Source organism: Centruroides sculpturatus, unplaced genomic scaffold, assembly GCF_000671375.1.
Source record: "Centruroides sculpturatus isolate CEXI.00-Female unplaced genomic scaffold, Cexi_2.0 scaffold255, whole genome shotgun sequence".
NCBI classification, from domain to species: Eukaryota; Metazoa; Arthropoda; class Arachnida; order Scorpiones; family Buthidae; genus Centruroides; species Centruroides sculpturatus.
In genome coordinates, this window is record NW_019384705.1 from 52,783 (window position 1) to 69,295 (window position 16,513).

The window sequence follows — 16,513 nt, forward strand, 5'->3', positions numbered from 1 at the left end:
TTCTAATTATGCAACAATCACATTATTATTATTATTATTATTACCATTTAATTCAACCATTAAAAATTTTTAAATTTTATTTCGTTTATTTGAATTATTATGAAATATAGTAATTAAAAATAATAATGAGGGTCCCATTAAATACTTTTATAAATATCGAAATTAAAATTTTATATTATAAATATTAATATATCAAACCAATTTTATAGTTCTACATAAAAAAATTTTCACTCTGTAATAATGTCAGAGGACAACTTAAAAATAATAATAAAAATTTATGGCTTTAATTTGTATATTAACATTTCTGCAAATTAAGTTCATAAATTTATTAAAAATTTATTACTGCTTAATAATGCCATAAAATATAGATTTCTTTCTGTATTAAGACAGATTTTTTTAAAATTGTTAAATTAAAATTATAGAGAGTAATAATAATAATTATTATTAAAGATATTTTCATATAATATAAAATAATTATTTTTAAAATCATTCATTATATTCATTATTTAAATTGAAATAAAATGTTTCTATTGTTTTCTATAGAAGAAAATATAGAAGAAATGCATATGTGTATTTTTTAAAATGGAAATTTTTTAATTTTGTTTAATGCTGCTTTATTTTAACAATTCAATTTTACAGAAAATTAAACAACTTTTTCCATACAATAAAATTTAACAACAACATAAAATACATATTTAATTTTTCTCATTATATACAAATATATAACAAATTAACAACATTAAATATTGTGGAAACTTTGGTAAATTTAATAAAAATATTTACAAGCTCCATTTTTCACAATATATTTTTCATATGTATAACCATAAGAAATATTTTAAACAATATTCATTACTTTCAGCAATTCAATGTAATTAATTTTATTAGCAATGTATTGCTGTTGCAAAAAAATTTTTTATGAAAATAGTTTTGTATATTGTACCCATGAAACTTAAATAATTTATTACATTACAAATTTTTGATAGGTTCAAAATTTAAATATAAAATATAATTTTAAATAAATAAACAAACAAGTTTTAAATTAAGCATGAAACATTAACTTCTATCTTTTGGAAAGAATGTATAAAAATATAAATTGTCATGAAAGAAATGTTTTTCATTCACGTGTCTAATAACATTTCCTAACAATAGATGCTGACCATAATTTGTTGCTTCTCTTCTGTCTTTTGCTAATCCTACAGCTAACAGCCAATCAACTAATTTTTGTCCAGTAAAAACTGAACTGTATAAATCATTTCCTATTCTTTTATTGGTTTCTAATTCTTTAATACATTTATCTCTATGATAAATTATAAATTGTTCACAAACCTGATCTGTTTCAAATGATGATAAATCAGTTTTACCTAAATTTAAATGATAATCTTTTTTAATATAATTCCATATTTGTATACAGGGTTGCACAACAACTTCTGCATCTAATCCAAACACAAAAAATGTAATGATACCTTGACCATAATTAAGTATAACATCTAGAAATTCTAATTCTACATATATACCTGTTGTTGCTTCTAAAAAAAGTTTCCATAAGCAAATGGCTAAGCCTACAATCAATGATATACATAGCAGAAGAAGAAGAATGATACATCTTAATATTTGATCATAATCATTTTCTTGTTTCATTAAATCTGTCTCCGAATCAAATTTTTCAAACGATACAGAATGATTTTTAATTAAAACACTGCACTTCCTTCTTTGTTCCGATGAACATCTAAAATGATTTCCACACAACGGAGAGTACTGGTATTTATTTAACAATATTTCAGATTCATCTATTTCATTTACTGAAATTAAATCCTCAATTTCTTCCAATTCCTCTCCTTGACCTACAGATTTATTTAATGTCTTTAAAACTGTTTCATCAACTTCATAAGGATGCTTTTTAAGTACATCTGTTTTTGATTCAGATTCTTCATTTATACATAAATGAAAAGCAAGAGATTTAGATGAATAATGCTGCTGAATTATTAGAGATATAATAGTTACAGCCAAACTAAAAAATATAACAACAAATGCAACAGATGCTTGTGCTTCACCAAACTGAAAACTTGGATCAATCTTTGTTTTGTCTGGCAGAAAATTCCTCATTTTTATAGCTAAAATAGTAACAACCATTATGGTTGCAATAAAACCAAAATATATCATATATTTGTAAATTCTATAAACAAAACACAAACTTCTCCAATGTAATAAGGCTAATGCAAGAGCCAATAGTGAAGTCCATATTCGAGAAGAAAATATTCCTCCTGCAGATAATACATACTGAACATAAAATGCCCAATGATGCTTTACATTAATAAATGACCACAGAATTCCTCCCAAAGAAACTAAAATTTGAGAGAAAATCAAAAGAAAAGTAATTTTATGTATTACAAATTTCCATTTTTTTCCAATAATAAAAATAATAAATACCCAACAACTACACATAAATCCAAGTATAGATGTGCATGTCAATGTACTAATTAAATCATTATGAAAACTGGATAAATTTGACATTTGTAGTGTTGTCATGCTAGCTGATACAAACATTAAAGGTGCAGAGAGCATTGTACATGCAACCATACCTGGTGCAACTATTTCTGTGGACATTTCATATTGTGTAGCAAATATAAAAACAGTTGGTGCAGTTGGAAATGTTCCATAGAGAAATCCAAAATTACTTAAATCTTTATTTTCTTCTGTAGTACCATCATTAGCTAAATGTATCACTAACTCACGTATTAATAGTGGAAGAATTAAAATTTTTGCAGAAATTAACAAGATGGGAACAATAAATGTAATTCCTTTTAATAATTTAAATGTTCCAACTATATTATGTCCAAGAAGAAAGAGAGCACAAGCTGGATATGCAGTACCAAAAACATCTAGAAGCTGAGAAATGATAAGTGGTAATTTATGGTGAAATAAAATATTTCCAAAAATTCCAAGAAATGTCATAACAATAATAGGATTTGCAGCAAAACCAAAATAAGCTTTAAACCAACAACTCTGAACTTTATTATTCTGATCATTTTCTTTAGTCTGCTGTATATTCATTAATATGTAAGCAAATGGATTTAAAAGTGCTAACTGCATTGGAGCTATAAGATATAAATATTGAGAATATTCAGGATGCCATTTGGAATACAAAGTTAACAATAATGGGTAACCAAGAGCAAAATCATTGCTTTGAGTAGAAAATATTGCATAAAGACCAGCTTTCCCTACATTTGTTGGCTTGGTGAGGATTAATGTAATAATTATTACAATAATAAATATGCATAACTTTGCAATAAAAATACAAGCTAAAAATCTCCAGTTTACATTTGAAAATTCTATTTTCATTAAAGTATTAAATATAAGTGATGGTAGACAGAAATATCTGACAAATATACCCAGTCCTTTGGATTCTGTGGATGTCATTATTCCAAATCTTCCAGAAACATATCCAAGAAAAATCACTGCAAAGCATTGCACTAATACTGGAAGAAATTTTTCATAGGCAATGCTAGTAGGATTTGATGAAAGAGTTTCACTTTGAATATTTTGTAGACTATCTTCTTCCATTATCTAAAACCTGTATAAACAAAAATTGGAATTAAAGATAATTATGTCTTAATAAATTAATTCACTACTATTTTACAAATTTCTATTTGTTTATAACAAAGCTAAAGATATAAATATATGTTATATCCATTACAGTATTCAAAATATAAATTGAAATTTTTTAAATATTTACAGTGACAACATTTACTTGGCAACCGAATGCCGAAAATCTATCGGGCTATCGGCATTCGGTTGGTATTTAGCTATATTATATATCGGGTTTAGCGATGTTTGTATTTACTTGGCAACTCACTTATGTGTTAAAAAAAAAAAAAGACATTCTTAATTTGAAAATCTTTTTATTTTGATTTAAATCATGATTTTATCTAATACAGTAAAATGCCAATATAATGAAATTGTGGAAACTGCTGAAATATTTTCATTAAGGAGTGAAATACGGTCAAAAATGAAAATGGTGAAAAAATTTATTAATGATAAAAAATGCTTACTTTTTGAAGTAAAAAGTTTTACAAATTATGGAATTTATCAATAGTAAGTTAGCAAAAAACTTTTTCTGTTAATTTACTTCTAAAAACTGGAAATACTGGAACAAAATTTTATACTTTCAGCAAAAGGTTTAAGGAACAAACATTTTTGGTTTATTTTATAAATCTGCCTCAGGTTTTAAACTGCAAAATTCTGTAATTCCAAATTGGAATGTTTCAAACATTTGATGATGTTATTTTATTATATTATTGTCTACTAAGGACTTATTGTATTATTAGGACTTATTATACTGGTGTTCCGATTTTTGCAAAAGGAGGAGTTCTTATTCAGAAAAAACAAATCTTTATTTTTTACCTGGTATTTCACCTGTACATACAAATATTTGTGTTACGGATCTCAAGGTCCCTCTTCAGCAGTTTTACATCAACAAGGTTGGTAAAAACAAGATTTATAAAATTACAATACTTTAAAAATCCCAACAATAAAGTATCCATCTTACAGTTTCCTTGCGGTTAATTACATCAAAATATATATAAATCACTTTCAGAATAACCATTATTATAATATTATGTGAATACACCATTCTATATAAAATTAAAAACCACATATTTAAAATTACAAATCTTAAAAAAAGGATTATTAAATACAGTTTAACTTATGTAACTTAAAACTGTATTTAAATTCTGTTGTGGAATATTCTACAACAATAACAATATTCTACAGGAATTCTGTTGTGACTATGGATTAACTATAAATGTTTCGAAAAGAAAAGGGATGGTGTTCAAGAAAGGTGACAGACTATCACCAAAAGAGATGGTCTTTTAATAATCAGCCTATACAAGTTGTTTTGAATTATGTATACCTGGGAGTATTATTTTTGTCTTCAAGACAGTTTTTACAGCTAAAAATTATAGTATTTGTAAGGCTAAATGGCACTGGGTTCTATGTGGCCTATTCTTTCAAAAGCTAAAATTAATTCTGTTCATATTTATATAAAATTATTTCACTTAATGATTTCATCTGTACTACTTTATGTTGCTCCTGTATAAGCAATTACTTATCACGGTAAAATGGAAATTATTCTTGCCTTATATCTTCCAAGGATTTTTGTTATACCATAAAATCCCAGCTTATATGTTACAATTGGAGTTCGGTGTTTCTAGAATATAGGTATTAATAACAAAAGCAATAGTTTCTTTCTGGATTAGACTGTTGAAACTACATGATAACAGTTATGTTAAAGTAGCGTATAACAAACTGTATAATTTTTGTTTAATGACAGATAATTATACATATAACTGGACATTGGCATTGAAAAATGTTATATCAACATGGTTTCTCATTTCTACGATTGTCCCAAAATCCTCATTTAATCGAAAGTTATCAGACATTAATTATAAAAGTGTGTTGAAAACAGAGCAAACAAGATTGGTCTTTATTGGAAAAGAAAAAGCATTTTCAATTATATTGTATTTTTAAAACAACTTACATTTGTGAAGATTATTTGTTTATGGACATAACTTATCATATAAAATGACAATTTGATAAATGATAATCAGCTGAGATGTGGTCAAAATTATATTTTGATGTATAACAGTAGACTAATAATAGACCCTGAGAGAATTTGCAGTAACTGTAGTCTGCAAATGTATGAAACTTGGGAACAGAGCCACTCCTAGGGTCAGGCAACTGGGGCAACTGCCCCAGGCCCCACGCTTAAGAGGATGCAGCATAATAATGTTTTATAATTAAAATGTAACAACTTGTATTTCAATGTAAAACTTAATTTTAAAGTATAATTGTAAGATACACTGGAAAAATCTCATGAATTTTGATTTCTTGATACAACTTTGCTACTAATTGATTTTATGATCTACAAAAAGAATAACTGTTTAATGTATAAAGTCAAATATATTNACAACTTGTATTTCAACGTAAAACTTAATTTTAAAGTATAATTGTAAGATACACTGGAAAAATCTCATGAATTTTGATTTCTTGATACAACTTTGCTACTAATTGATTTTATGATCTACAAAAAGAATAACTGTTTAATGTATAAAGTCAAATATATTTGTGTTTATTAGTGTTCTATTAGTAGCTATTTTTACAAAATAATAATTACCTTAAAAATAATCAAAATAATAATAAAGAAAAAATAGTTTTTGTAATATAAATTGTAAGTTGGCATATGTTTGTAATTGGTTGGTATAGTTAGCATAGAACATTTATACACTTGAACATACTGTAAGCTAATAAATGTTTTAATTGAACAAATCTATGCTGCAAATTTATGCAGCATAAATTTGTTCAATTAAGTTCAATTTGTTCAAATAATTTACTAAGGTGTTTTAATTTAACTTTGTTCAGCACTCCGTTACTGTAAAACAGAAGAGAAAAACATTGTTATAGTGATAATAACTTTAAAACTTTGGATTGGAACTTTACTGACACAATTATTATATTATTTTTTATTTTTTCTAGGATTTAGAACATAAGCAATGAGTATGAATAAAGATCATGATAAAAATAGAAATTATTTAAGTGATAACCAGAAAAGAAAACATACTGAAAATAAAAAAGATTTAGAAAGTCATTAAACAGATAGCCTTTTAAAATATTTTAAAACTGATAACAAAGAGAACATTCTGGCTATAACTAGCACTAGTGTACAAAATGAAGAAGAGTTACAAATTACATACAAAGAATTACCTTCATTACTGCATGAAGATGGAGCTATAAATGATGAAGAAGGTCAAGAAGATTTTTTTCTTAGTGCAAATGAGGAAATTAAAGAATTATCAACCATACTGGAAGACAATCCTGGAACAAAGCCATCACACCCTTCTGAGAAAATCAGATTGATTAATTAATTAATAAAAACATTGTTCAAATAACAAATTACGATTTTCCCATAGATGAACTAGGTAGAAAATTTAATGTATCTTATTATACAAACGTACATTTAAATGGAGAAAAATATTGCAGAAACTGGCTTCTCTATTCTCTATTCAAAACTAAAAGATAAGGTATTTTGTTTTTACTGCTATTTATGTCCTAACCAATTGTCAAGATCATCTTTAGCTTTAGTAAATGAAGGTGTTTCTGACTGGAAGCACCTTGGAACTCGCTTAAATGAACACGAATTATCGTTGCCACACAGAAAATCACTTAAAGATTTTATGGAGCTAAAAAAGGTTGCAAAAAGAACAAACAATTGACGATTTTCATCAAAGACAATTAAATTCAGATGCAGAACATTGGTGTGAAGTTCTTAGAAGGATTATATTTTGGATACAATATTTAGCTAAAAGCAACGATGCACTTCGTGGAACAAATCAGACAATTTTTACAAAAAATAATGGTAAATTTTTAGGTTTAATTGAATTAATTTCAAAATTTGATACAAGAATGGCAGAACATATAAGACATATCAAAGATAAAGAAACAAATGATCATTATTTAAGTTGGAAAATTCAAAATGAGATAATTAATCTGTTGGCAAACAAAGTTAAAAATGAAATAATAAAAAAAGTAAATATTATGCAATACAGTTAAACTGTACTATTGATAAAAGTTGTATTGAACAATTGACTCTCATTGTTCAAATTGTAGAAATGCCTGACAAACAAACAAACAAAATAAAGTTGAAATTAATGATTATTTTATTGGTTTTTTTCCTGGAAAATTACAGGGTTTGATTTATCAGAGGAATTGTGTAACAACTTAAAACTTTAAATGTTTCTTTGAATGATTGCCGTGGACAAGCTTATGACAATGGGGCTAACATGGTAGGCAAGAGAAAAGGTGTGGAAGCAAATATTTTATTATTGTAATTTTTAATAAACTATTGAATAATAAATACTTGTATTGTTGAAACAGTGCATTGTGTTTCTTAATTTGTCACTGAAACCACAACTGGACTTATTGGAAAACAGCTTTGAAAAGAAGAACACTAGTGGATAGCTATTGGTAACATTACATTTTAAAATATTTATGTAGCAGTCCACAAAAAAAATTAAATTTATGACCTTCCTTTTATTGTAACTTTATTCAAAACACTTATGATTTATGCATCCATTATCCGTCCACATATTTCTCCCTTCAATGCTCACTTGTCAGTGCTAACTTGGTAGTAACAAATTTTTGCCATGAAAATGTTAAAAATGGTCGACAAGAGACTTTATTGTTGGGTGAATATTTAAATTAACAATGAAATTTAAATATAATACAGAGAGAAATAGAACAAATATAATAGAACAAGAAGGGAAACACAATAACTAGAGGATAGGAGAAAGAAAATTAATAATGAAATTTAAATAAATGTGCATGAATCATGCATGTTTATTTAAATTTCCTTTTGGTTAAATAAACAGAGAAATACACAAGAATCATGTGCATTTCTCTCGTTTTCCTTTTGGTTCAATCAACAATGTAAATATCATTTTAAGATTAATGATACAGGAATAAAAACCTATTCAACCTATTCAGAAGAAAAATAAAACAAAACCTTGTACCTATATTATTTAATGAAATTATTCACAATGAATTATATAACTAACCTTAAACTTAATCTTAAGACATTAACGAGGAAGTTTGCAAACTCAAAATGTTCATGCTTTTATTTACATGGTTTAAAACAAGACAATCAGAGAGTATGGAAGTCCCAATTGTTGAATTCTTCCCTGTTTCAACAGATGAATCCAACTTCATCTGTGCTTACATTTTAAGTTTTCTGATGCAAAACATCTAGCACATATACTTCAGCATTATTTATAACTATAAAGTGCAGAGCTATATCATCCATCATCATGCAAGCATCAACTTTTTTGAAGTATGAAAGAAGCACATGTTTTTCTGTGGTTACCAAACTTATTTATGTGCCCATTGTGAATGTTGATATGACTTTCTTAATTTTTACAGTAATACAGTCTATACAATACTACTGATGTAATTTAGATAAATAATAAACAACAACACTTAAACATCAATAAATCAACAAAAAATTAATATATTAAAACAAAACAAACATTTGCTTCCATTTTAAATGGTTATCTTGAGGTAGAAGAACACAGATATAAATAAATGAATGCATATTCTAAAAATAGAATGTCATACAAATTTAAAAGCTGAAATCATTGTGAAATGCACATGTACTGTATATTTCATCATTAACATCATGTTTCAAACCAGATATTACAATATATAACAATTTAAGAAATAAAATAAAAGGTTTTACAAAATACTAAATAAAGCACATATGCCTTAATGCAATACTTATGTGAGGTCATAGAATGCCCTCTATGCAGTTAAAAGAGAGTCTATCTCTTTGTAATTAATCATCACATCCCTTTTGAATGCCTTGATTATTTCTATTATTCGTTCAAGATACTTCATGCTGACTGGGTCATTACTATGGTGTAAGATTTGGGCATTATCAAATTTAACCTGAAAGTCACTATCATCAGCAAAAGTAGCCAGCGTGGTTGTGGAAAGCCTCTTCTGAATTGTATATTGATGTTCCTTAATCCTCTTGTTCAGAGCCTGAGCAGTGGTTCTAATAAACTTGCACAGACAGTTCACCCTTTGATCTTGTATAGGAATAGTATAGATCCCTGGCAAGTAGCTCCTCTCTATCAGGATGTTATCATTTCTGATACACGAAAAAACAGGAGATCTGTATGCAATCCTGTTATTCATGGAGCAGGAAATTTCCTGATATATGTTAGCTAGGACTTTTTATGGTAATGCTTACCATGTTATTTTTATATTTAATTTCATTGTGAATGGGCCTTTAGAGAATGCATTATTATTTATTAACACTGTTCAACTCACATTCACTATTTCATTGCTAACCACTATATATTTTAATACAGTGATCAGCAGTAATATTAAATTATATTATAATTTTATTCTTTAATGTGTACTTTTGGCATACACACACTATACACCTACAGAACCAGCCATAAGCACAAAACAGAAATAATGTACAGTGGGACCTTATACATCGAATTTAATTAATTCCAGGAGGCCATTCAAACTCTGAATCGTTTAAAGTCTGAAACACTTTTTCCAATAAGAAATAATAGAAAGTGAATTAATCCATTTCCAGATCTTAAACAATAACAATTTCAATAAACTTAAATTATGTGTATTTGCTGTTTTAAGATAAAAAATAACACAATTAAATGCTCTAATAATAAATAAAAATAAGAAAATAATAAATAAAATAAGTAAATATTGGATAATAAAATGAAAATTACATTTACTGGTCACACACTGTCAACTTTGGAATCTTAAACATGGCTGCCAGATCCACAACACATACAGCTTTCATGCTTTGCGATAAGTTCCTTTTTCACCTCAATTGTCGAGATTATAATTATCCTCTTAGAATTCATTGCTTCAACACACTTCTCAGATGCCATGGTTAATAAGTAAGATTATATTGAGTTGAACAGAAAGTTTTTGCATATTTTTAACAGCTGTCATTATTTAACATAGATGTGTAATTTAATTATAACAGTTTAATATGTTATTGCTAATGTGAGATTGTATTCTTTGTTTAGAAGCTTATTTTAAACTTTTTACTTCACATTTTGTTCAAATAAAATCAAGTTAAAATGCCTTCAGATTAAAAGTATATCAGACATATCATGCTTTATAGGTTTTGGTAAGGATATAACACTATATAAACAGTAAAAAAATGTGTAATGTGTCAAATGTGGTTTAAAAAGTTCCATTGGGAAAATTTTGAACTAAAGGATACAAAACACACAGGATGCCAAAAGGTGTCGACAAAGAAAAATTGCAGAAAGAAATTGTTAAAAATCAACAAATTACACACAATATGTATAATAAAACATACCAAAAATAAAGTGAAAAAAGCACTGAAAACATGAGAGTGTAACATGAACACATAACATATTCAGTAATAGGATGGAGAGTTCACTGAGTTCAGCATTATAAGTGTTTTTTATCACGAGTACTTTCGACAAATTTATAATTGTCATTGTCAGGCAAATAAATATTTTAAAGGAACATACAGAATATACCGAGAAGAACAGAACACATATTTTCAAATTAAAATATTTGGTAAAACTGTTAAGAACAAGTATTTATTTGCTTGACAATGACGATTATAAATTTGTTGAAAGTACTTGCAATCAAAAAGCACTTATAATGCTGAACTCAGTGAACTCTCCATCCTACTATACAATATTTGGCATGAATATCAATCCATAATATAACATATTCAGTTTATGCTTCTAGCAACATTTTTTCAGTGTGTATACAGTTTGAACTTCAAAACATTGCTCAAACTATGAAGTAAATTTTTATTGGATTTAGAATTCAAACTCTGAAGCATTCAAAGTACAAGGTACCACTGTATTATGTTTTTCTCAATTTAAGTTCAATTCATATTTAATTCCAATATAATTCAACCTATCAATATAAAAACTAATCATTTTGTTTATTAATTATTTTATAAGTACTTTTTTATTTTGACCATGCAGGAAAAATCTGCATATACATCAATAGCACCACAGCAGAATTTTTTAATATTTTTATTGGATTATTCATTCCATTGCAAATTAGTAGTATACTAATAAAAGTTTTTGTTGATTTTTACTTGCTTTTACTAATGTTTTTAACAGTATATGTAAGATAAAACTGTTCAATTAATGTTTTGAATTATGCACTTACCTTATAAATCATCAATTTCTCTCATAATCTTAATAATAAATTCTTCATTTGCTTTTAACATCCTTTCAAACTTGTGAAGCCAAATTTTTAGAATTTTTAGATTCATTATAATGGTCTTTGATCAAAGCAATCTTCATTACCATTATCATTTTAATGATCTAATAAAAAAGATTAAAATAGTTATTACAATAAAATATAATAAAATTTAAAAATTTTTTAATTGTCTATAACACAGATTTAAAAGATTTAATAATTATAAATATTAACTAAAATACTGAATTATTAGTTATACATTTTCTAGTACAAATGTATTAGATTAGACACATAAATTAATTCAATTAGAACTAGAGATATGTCCATTAACAATAAATAGAGAGAGGAAAAAAATACTTTTTTTAAGATTACTACAATGTACAATTAAAACTTTTCAATCTTATAAATTCTTCCTTTTCAACTAGCCTGTGATGTTTAGCTTTCTGGCAAATAATGATAGGAGTTTAATATATTTAAAATAATCAAACACCTTAGTATTTCCAGCAACAAAGTATTTAATAAGATAAAAATGTTTTCGACTATATTTAATAGTCTTCTTCAGTTAAGCCACTTTAAAACAAAAACGAACGTAAAATAGAATGCAAGCAATACAACGGTTTAAAAATTGAAAATTAATTACAACAAAATAAAAATAAAATAAAACGTAAAAACAAAATTAAATTACGATAAAATATTAAGAAAATTAATCGTGGTAAATAATTAAATTAAATAAAGTATTAAGAAAATTAATCGTCATGGTAAAAAAATTTCCATGCGAAAGATAGACTTTCTGCATCTCTATGGTTGATGCATCCTTTGTTAATATGGGCCTTGTAAATTTCAAGTTTTTCAATATGTTTAAGTACTTGTTTGTTGGTGGCTGTCCTAATTATGGATGCTTTGTCCCAATGTACATTAATATCTTGATGTTTAGCGAAGGCTGCAAGGATGGTGCTGTCCATGTTTTTAGTAATAGAATACTTATGTTCTTTAAGCCCCTGTTTTAAAAGTCTTGTAGCGGCACCAAGATTTAAAACAGAGGCTTATCACACCACAGTTTTCAATTAGAAATCTCAGTGAGCTTTCCAATTAAAAACTGTGATGTGATAAATCCTTAAAATTTATAGCAAATAACATATAGCTATTAAGAAGATTTATATCAATATATTTTAGGATTGATTTTTAGGAAGATTTCAACATATATGGAATTATATTTCTCAATGTTAACCACCATGAATATTATCAATTTGTAACACAATCAGAGAATGAATGAATGATAATGATTAGCATTTTCACTTATGATTTTACTTAAATATTTTAAGTTGTTAAAGTTAAATCTAGATACCTCACTTCTGGTCAATTATGCAATTGATTACAATAGAAATTTTCATTAAAACTTATCAAATTAGAAATCTCTTTTTATTATTTCAATAAAAACAATTATTAATAAATAAATATAAAATTTTATTATATAATAGTGTTATGATTTTATATAAACTGTAAAACATGAAATACTGTATATAAAATTATTCAAAATTTTATATTATTAAAGTTTCTATTTTAAGCTCTAATTTAAAGTGACAGATTTGTTTATAATCAATTTTTTTTAAGTTTAGCAATTGATTTTCTTTATCAGTCTTGTTGTAAAAGCAATATAACAGAACAATATGTTATCATAAAACAATTAAAATAAAAGAATAGCAATTAAATCAAGTCATCACATTCAACATTCATAAAATAAAAATATATGAAAACATTAATATTAAAAGATAATGTGGCACGACAATGAAAGTAAAAATATTTTCATATCAAAAGATTTGATAATGTAAATAATACAACAGTCATCAAATTTAATTATCACCTAGTATGTACTGTACCGAACGTAATCTATTCTTGCACGAAGCTTACATAAAAGCAAAAATCAATCAGTTTATACAATTCTGATATCAAAAAGTTTAAAATCATATTCTGCAAGTCAATATAAATTTTTAAAAGTTACTCAAAATCTTCTTTACCGAAACAATTTATAACAACTCGAATAGATTTAAAAGAGTGAATCACTCATCACTACTACTAATACCCTAATTGCTTATTTAACGTAAATAATTTATATCTTTTTAATCTGTTAACGTAAAATCAAAGGCAACGGTAATAAAAATAAAGGAATTAATAAAATTTAACATTTATATTGATTTTAATATTTACATCACATTATTTAAATAAACAATACGAAATTTGTTACGCATGCATATAATTTGCAATTAGAACAATTGTAATGTATTTTAATTACAAGATTTAAAGTTAACAGATGATTAATCAATCATTAAGTTGAATGATCTATTATTAAACAATTTTAAGATAATTTTTTGTTTATCAATATGTAATGATAATGTACTGTGTATCAATACATAAATGTAGATGTATTTTATTATACTGACTTATTGTTTTCAATATACATTCTTTGTTCCATTCTATTAATGATATTATATTGATGTGTTGAATATAAAACAGTTTATTATGAAAAGTATCTATTATTAGGACATTTTTCTTATATATTCAATGAATTAATAATATAATATTAATAAATTTTCTTTTCAAAATGACTTTCATACTGTAAATTTACTTACCATTTTTCCAAATTCTAGTTTAAGTTTTCTATTCAAAAATTAAATATAAGACATCAAAGACATGTAAATTAATAATTAAACTTAAAATATTTTATAGGATTGTTTATTTTTTTTCTATGGGCGAAGAATGCTTTAATGTCACAATTTGAAATTTAATAGTGTTACTTAAAATACATAAAAAAACGTGTTCTCATTTATTACACATGTAATTGATTAAAAAATAATATTTCCGTATGTAATCGCCTTTTAGATTTATAATTGATTTTTATTTATTAAAATTTCAAATAAATTAATTATATTATATCAATATTTTTATATACTGTATTTAATAATAATTTCAGAACAAATCTATACGCGTCGCTTCGGTTTGCATCTATTGTCGTCTAGTTCGTTACGATCCGATTAATCGACATCAGTGTTATCGGGTTTTAAAAATAATCCTATAAATTTAGTGAAATTCATTATTTAATAAAAGTCGTTTTTATTAATTAGCTTTTTTTCGTCGATTTTTATGTAAATTTGAATTAATGTGACGATATTAAGATTTGGTATGAAAGAACCTTGCATTAGAAACAATACACCTTATTCTTTCAAGTGAGGGAATGAGTCAGTTCCATCTCTTATTATTGCGAAGTAATAATAGGGACTTGTAATTCGTTAATTCTAAACGATTGTAAGCTTCATGCTTTATTTTCGTTATGGCCTACAATAAATTCACGATAACTTCAAATGGGAATGATAAGATATTTTCGCATCACGGAAACAATCATTATTTATAAAGTACCTTAATACTTGATTATGTTGGACGTTACTATTTCAGTTTTCTAAGAGCTATTTTATGACTTCCAATGAAATCTTTCTCCCAATCAATCCGTTTCTTTGAAAATCCGCAACATTAAAGATATTTCGCCTATTTTAAACAGCTTTTTTTTGGTGTCTCTTTTTTCAAGAATTTTTTTAAAATTTTTATAACAATCCTACTATTGTTTATTCTTCCTTAGCCTGGCACCTTGACAGTGTCGCGTTATCACACGGGCAACAAGAACAATTGCCTGGGATTCGTCTATAGGGGTCCCAAACCAATCTTTTATAAATTCATCATTATAGAAAGAAAATTTAAATTTTGGCCCCGTCTGTGACTCTATATTGCCGGTGTGGTGCTAGCGCAACGCAGAACTTGAAACTCCAAAGGAAATTTTCTGGGGTTTTTTTCGACCCGTCCGAATTCGATTCCGGGTCTCCCAAGGTGGTAGGCTGCCATATTGACCGCTCGGCCATCCGGCCTCTTGAGTACTATTATATTCCTTACATAATTCTTTCCAGGGAGAGAAAGTCTCTTTCTGCTTGGAAAAAATAACACTAGTCATTTTATTTTGTAGTATTGTCTCAGCCGGCTGAGCGTTTGAGAAAAGGTTTTACCCAGCAGAAAAATGTGCCGGGGCAAGCGCAAAATAATGTCTTAAAATAATTCCAACAAACTCTTTAAGTATAGTAGTATCTCCTTTTCGAAATTCGCAAAAATACGACGTCCTTTGCTTTCGATTTGTATTTCTGCCATTTTCTATATGTGTTTGCTCGCAACCTAATGGGCAATTGCATTGTAATGTCGATACTATCGAATTGTTTTCGTACAGTAAAGTATATCGAATGAGGGGCATTCTAATAATGACGGAATAATTAGACCCAAGTCCTCTCTTTTGCAGTATTTGCACGCATCGATAGTAGAAAGAAAACAAAATCCATTAGTTTTTAAGAGAAAAATGAATTCGTTTTTCATGTGGGTCCGCAACTATATAAATTCAAGGCGAAAGACATGCGTGATTGAAACACCAGTATCTAGCGAGAGGGTTTTCTCCAAAGCTTCAAATACAATTTTGTTTTAAAAATTTGTCAAATATTTGATAGAATATCGAATAACTTTTGCCCCATTCAATGTTACTATCGGCTGATTATATTACAACAACAACCATCACTAACGAGAAGGAGTTAAGATTAAATTTTGAGCTTTCTAAACGCAGTAGTTTCTTCTCTAGGAGCTTCTGCAGTGCATTTTTTTTTCTTTTTTTTTGCGATTTTTGCACTTTTTGATTGCTTATATT

At 26.6% G+C, this 16,513-nt stretch overlaps 1 protein-coding gene across 1 annotated transcript; it reads right to left on the reverse strand.

The window, feature by feature from the left end:
* Positions 1-938: 938 nt before the first annotated feature.
* On the reverse strand, positions 939-14,717 carry LOC111627646 (integral membrane protein GPR155-like). Its single transcript, XM_023371233.1, has 3 exons — positions 14,415-14,717; positions 11,755-11,912; positions 939-3,571 (listed from the first exon to the last, which is right to left on the reverse strand). The coding sequence occupies exon 3, from the start codon at positions 3,559-3,561 to the stop codon at positions 1,054-1,056; it is 2,508 nt and encodes an 835-aa protein (XP_023227001.1). The 5' UTR covers positions 3,562-3,571; positions 11,755-11,912; positions 14,415-14,717; the 3' UTR covers positions 939-1,053.
* Between the last annotated feature and the right edge of the window lie 1,796 nt (positions 14,718-16,513).

What these genes read in the sequence shown, in the direction of transcription:
- LOC111627646 (XM_023371233.1), bottom strand. Translation starts at nt 3,561, where the DNA reads ATGGAAGAAGATAGTCTACAAAATATTCAAAGTGAAACTCTTTCATCA.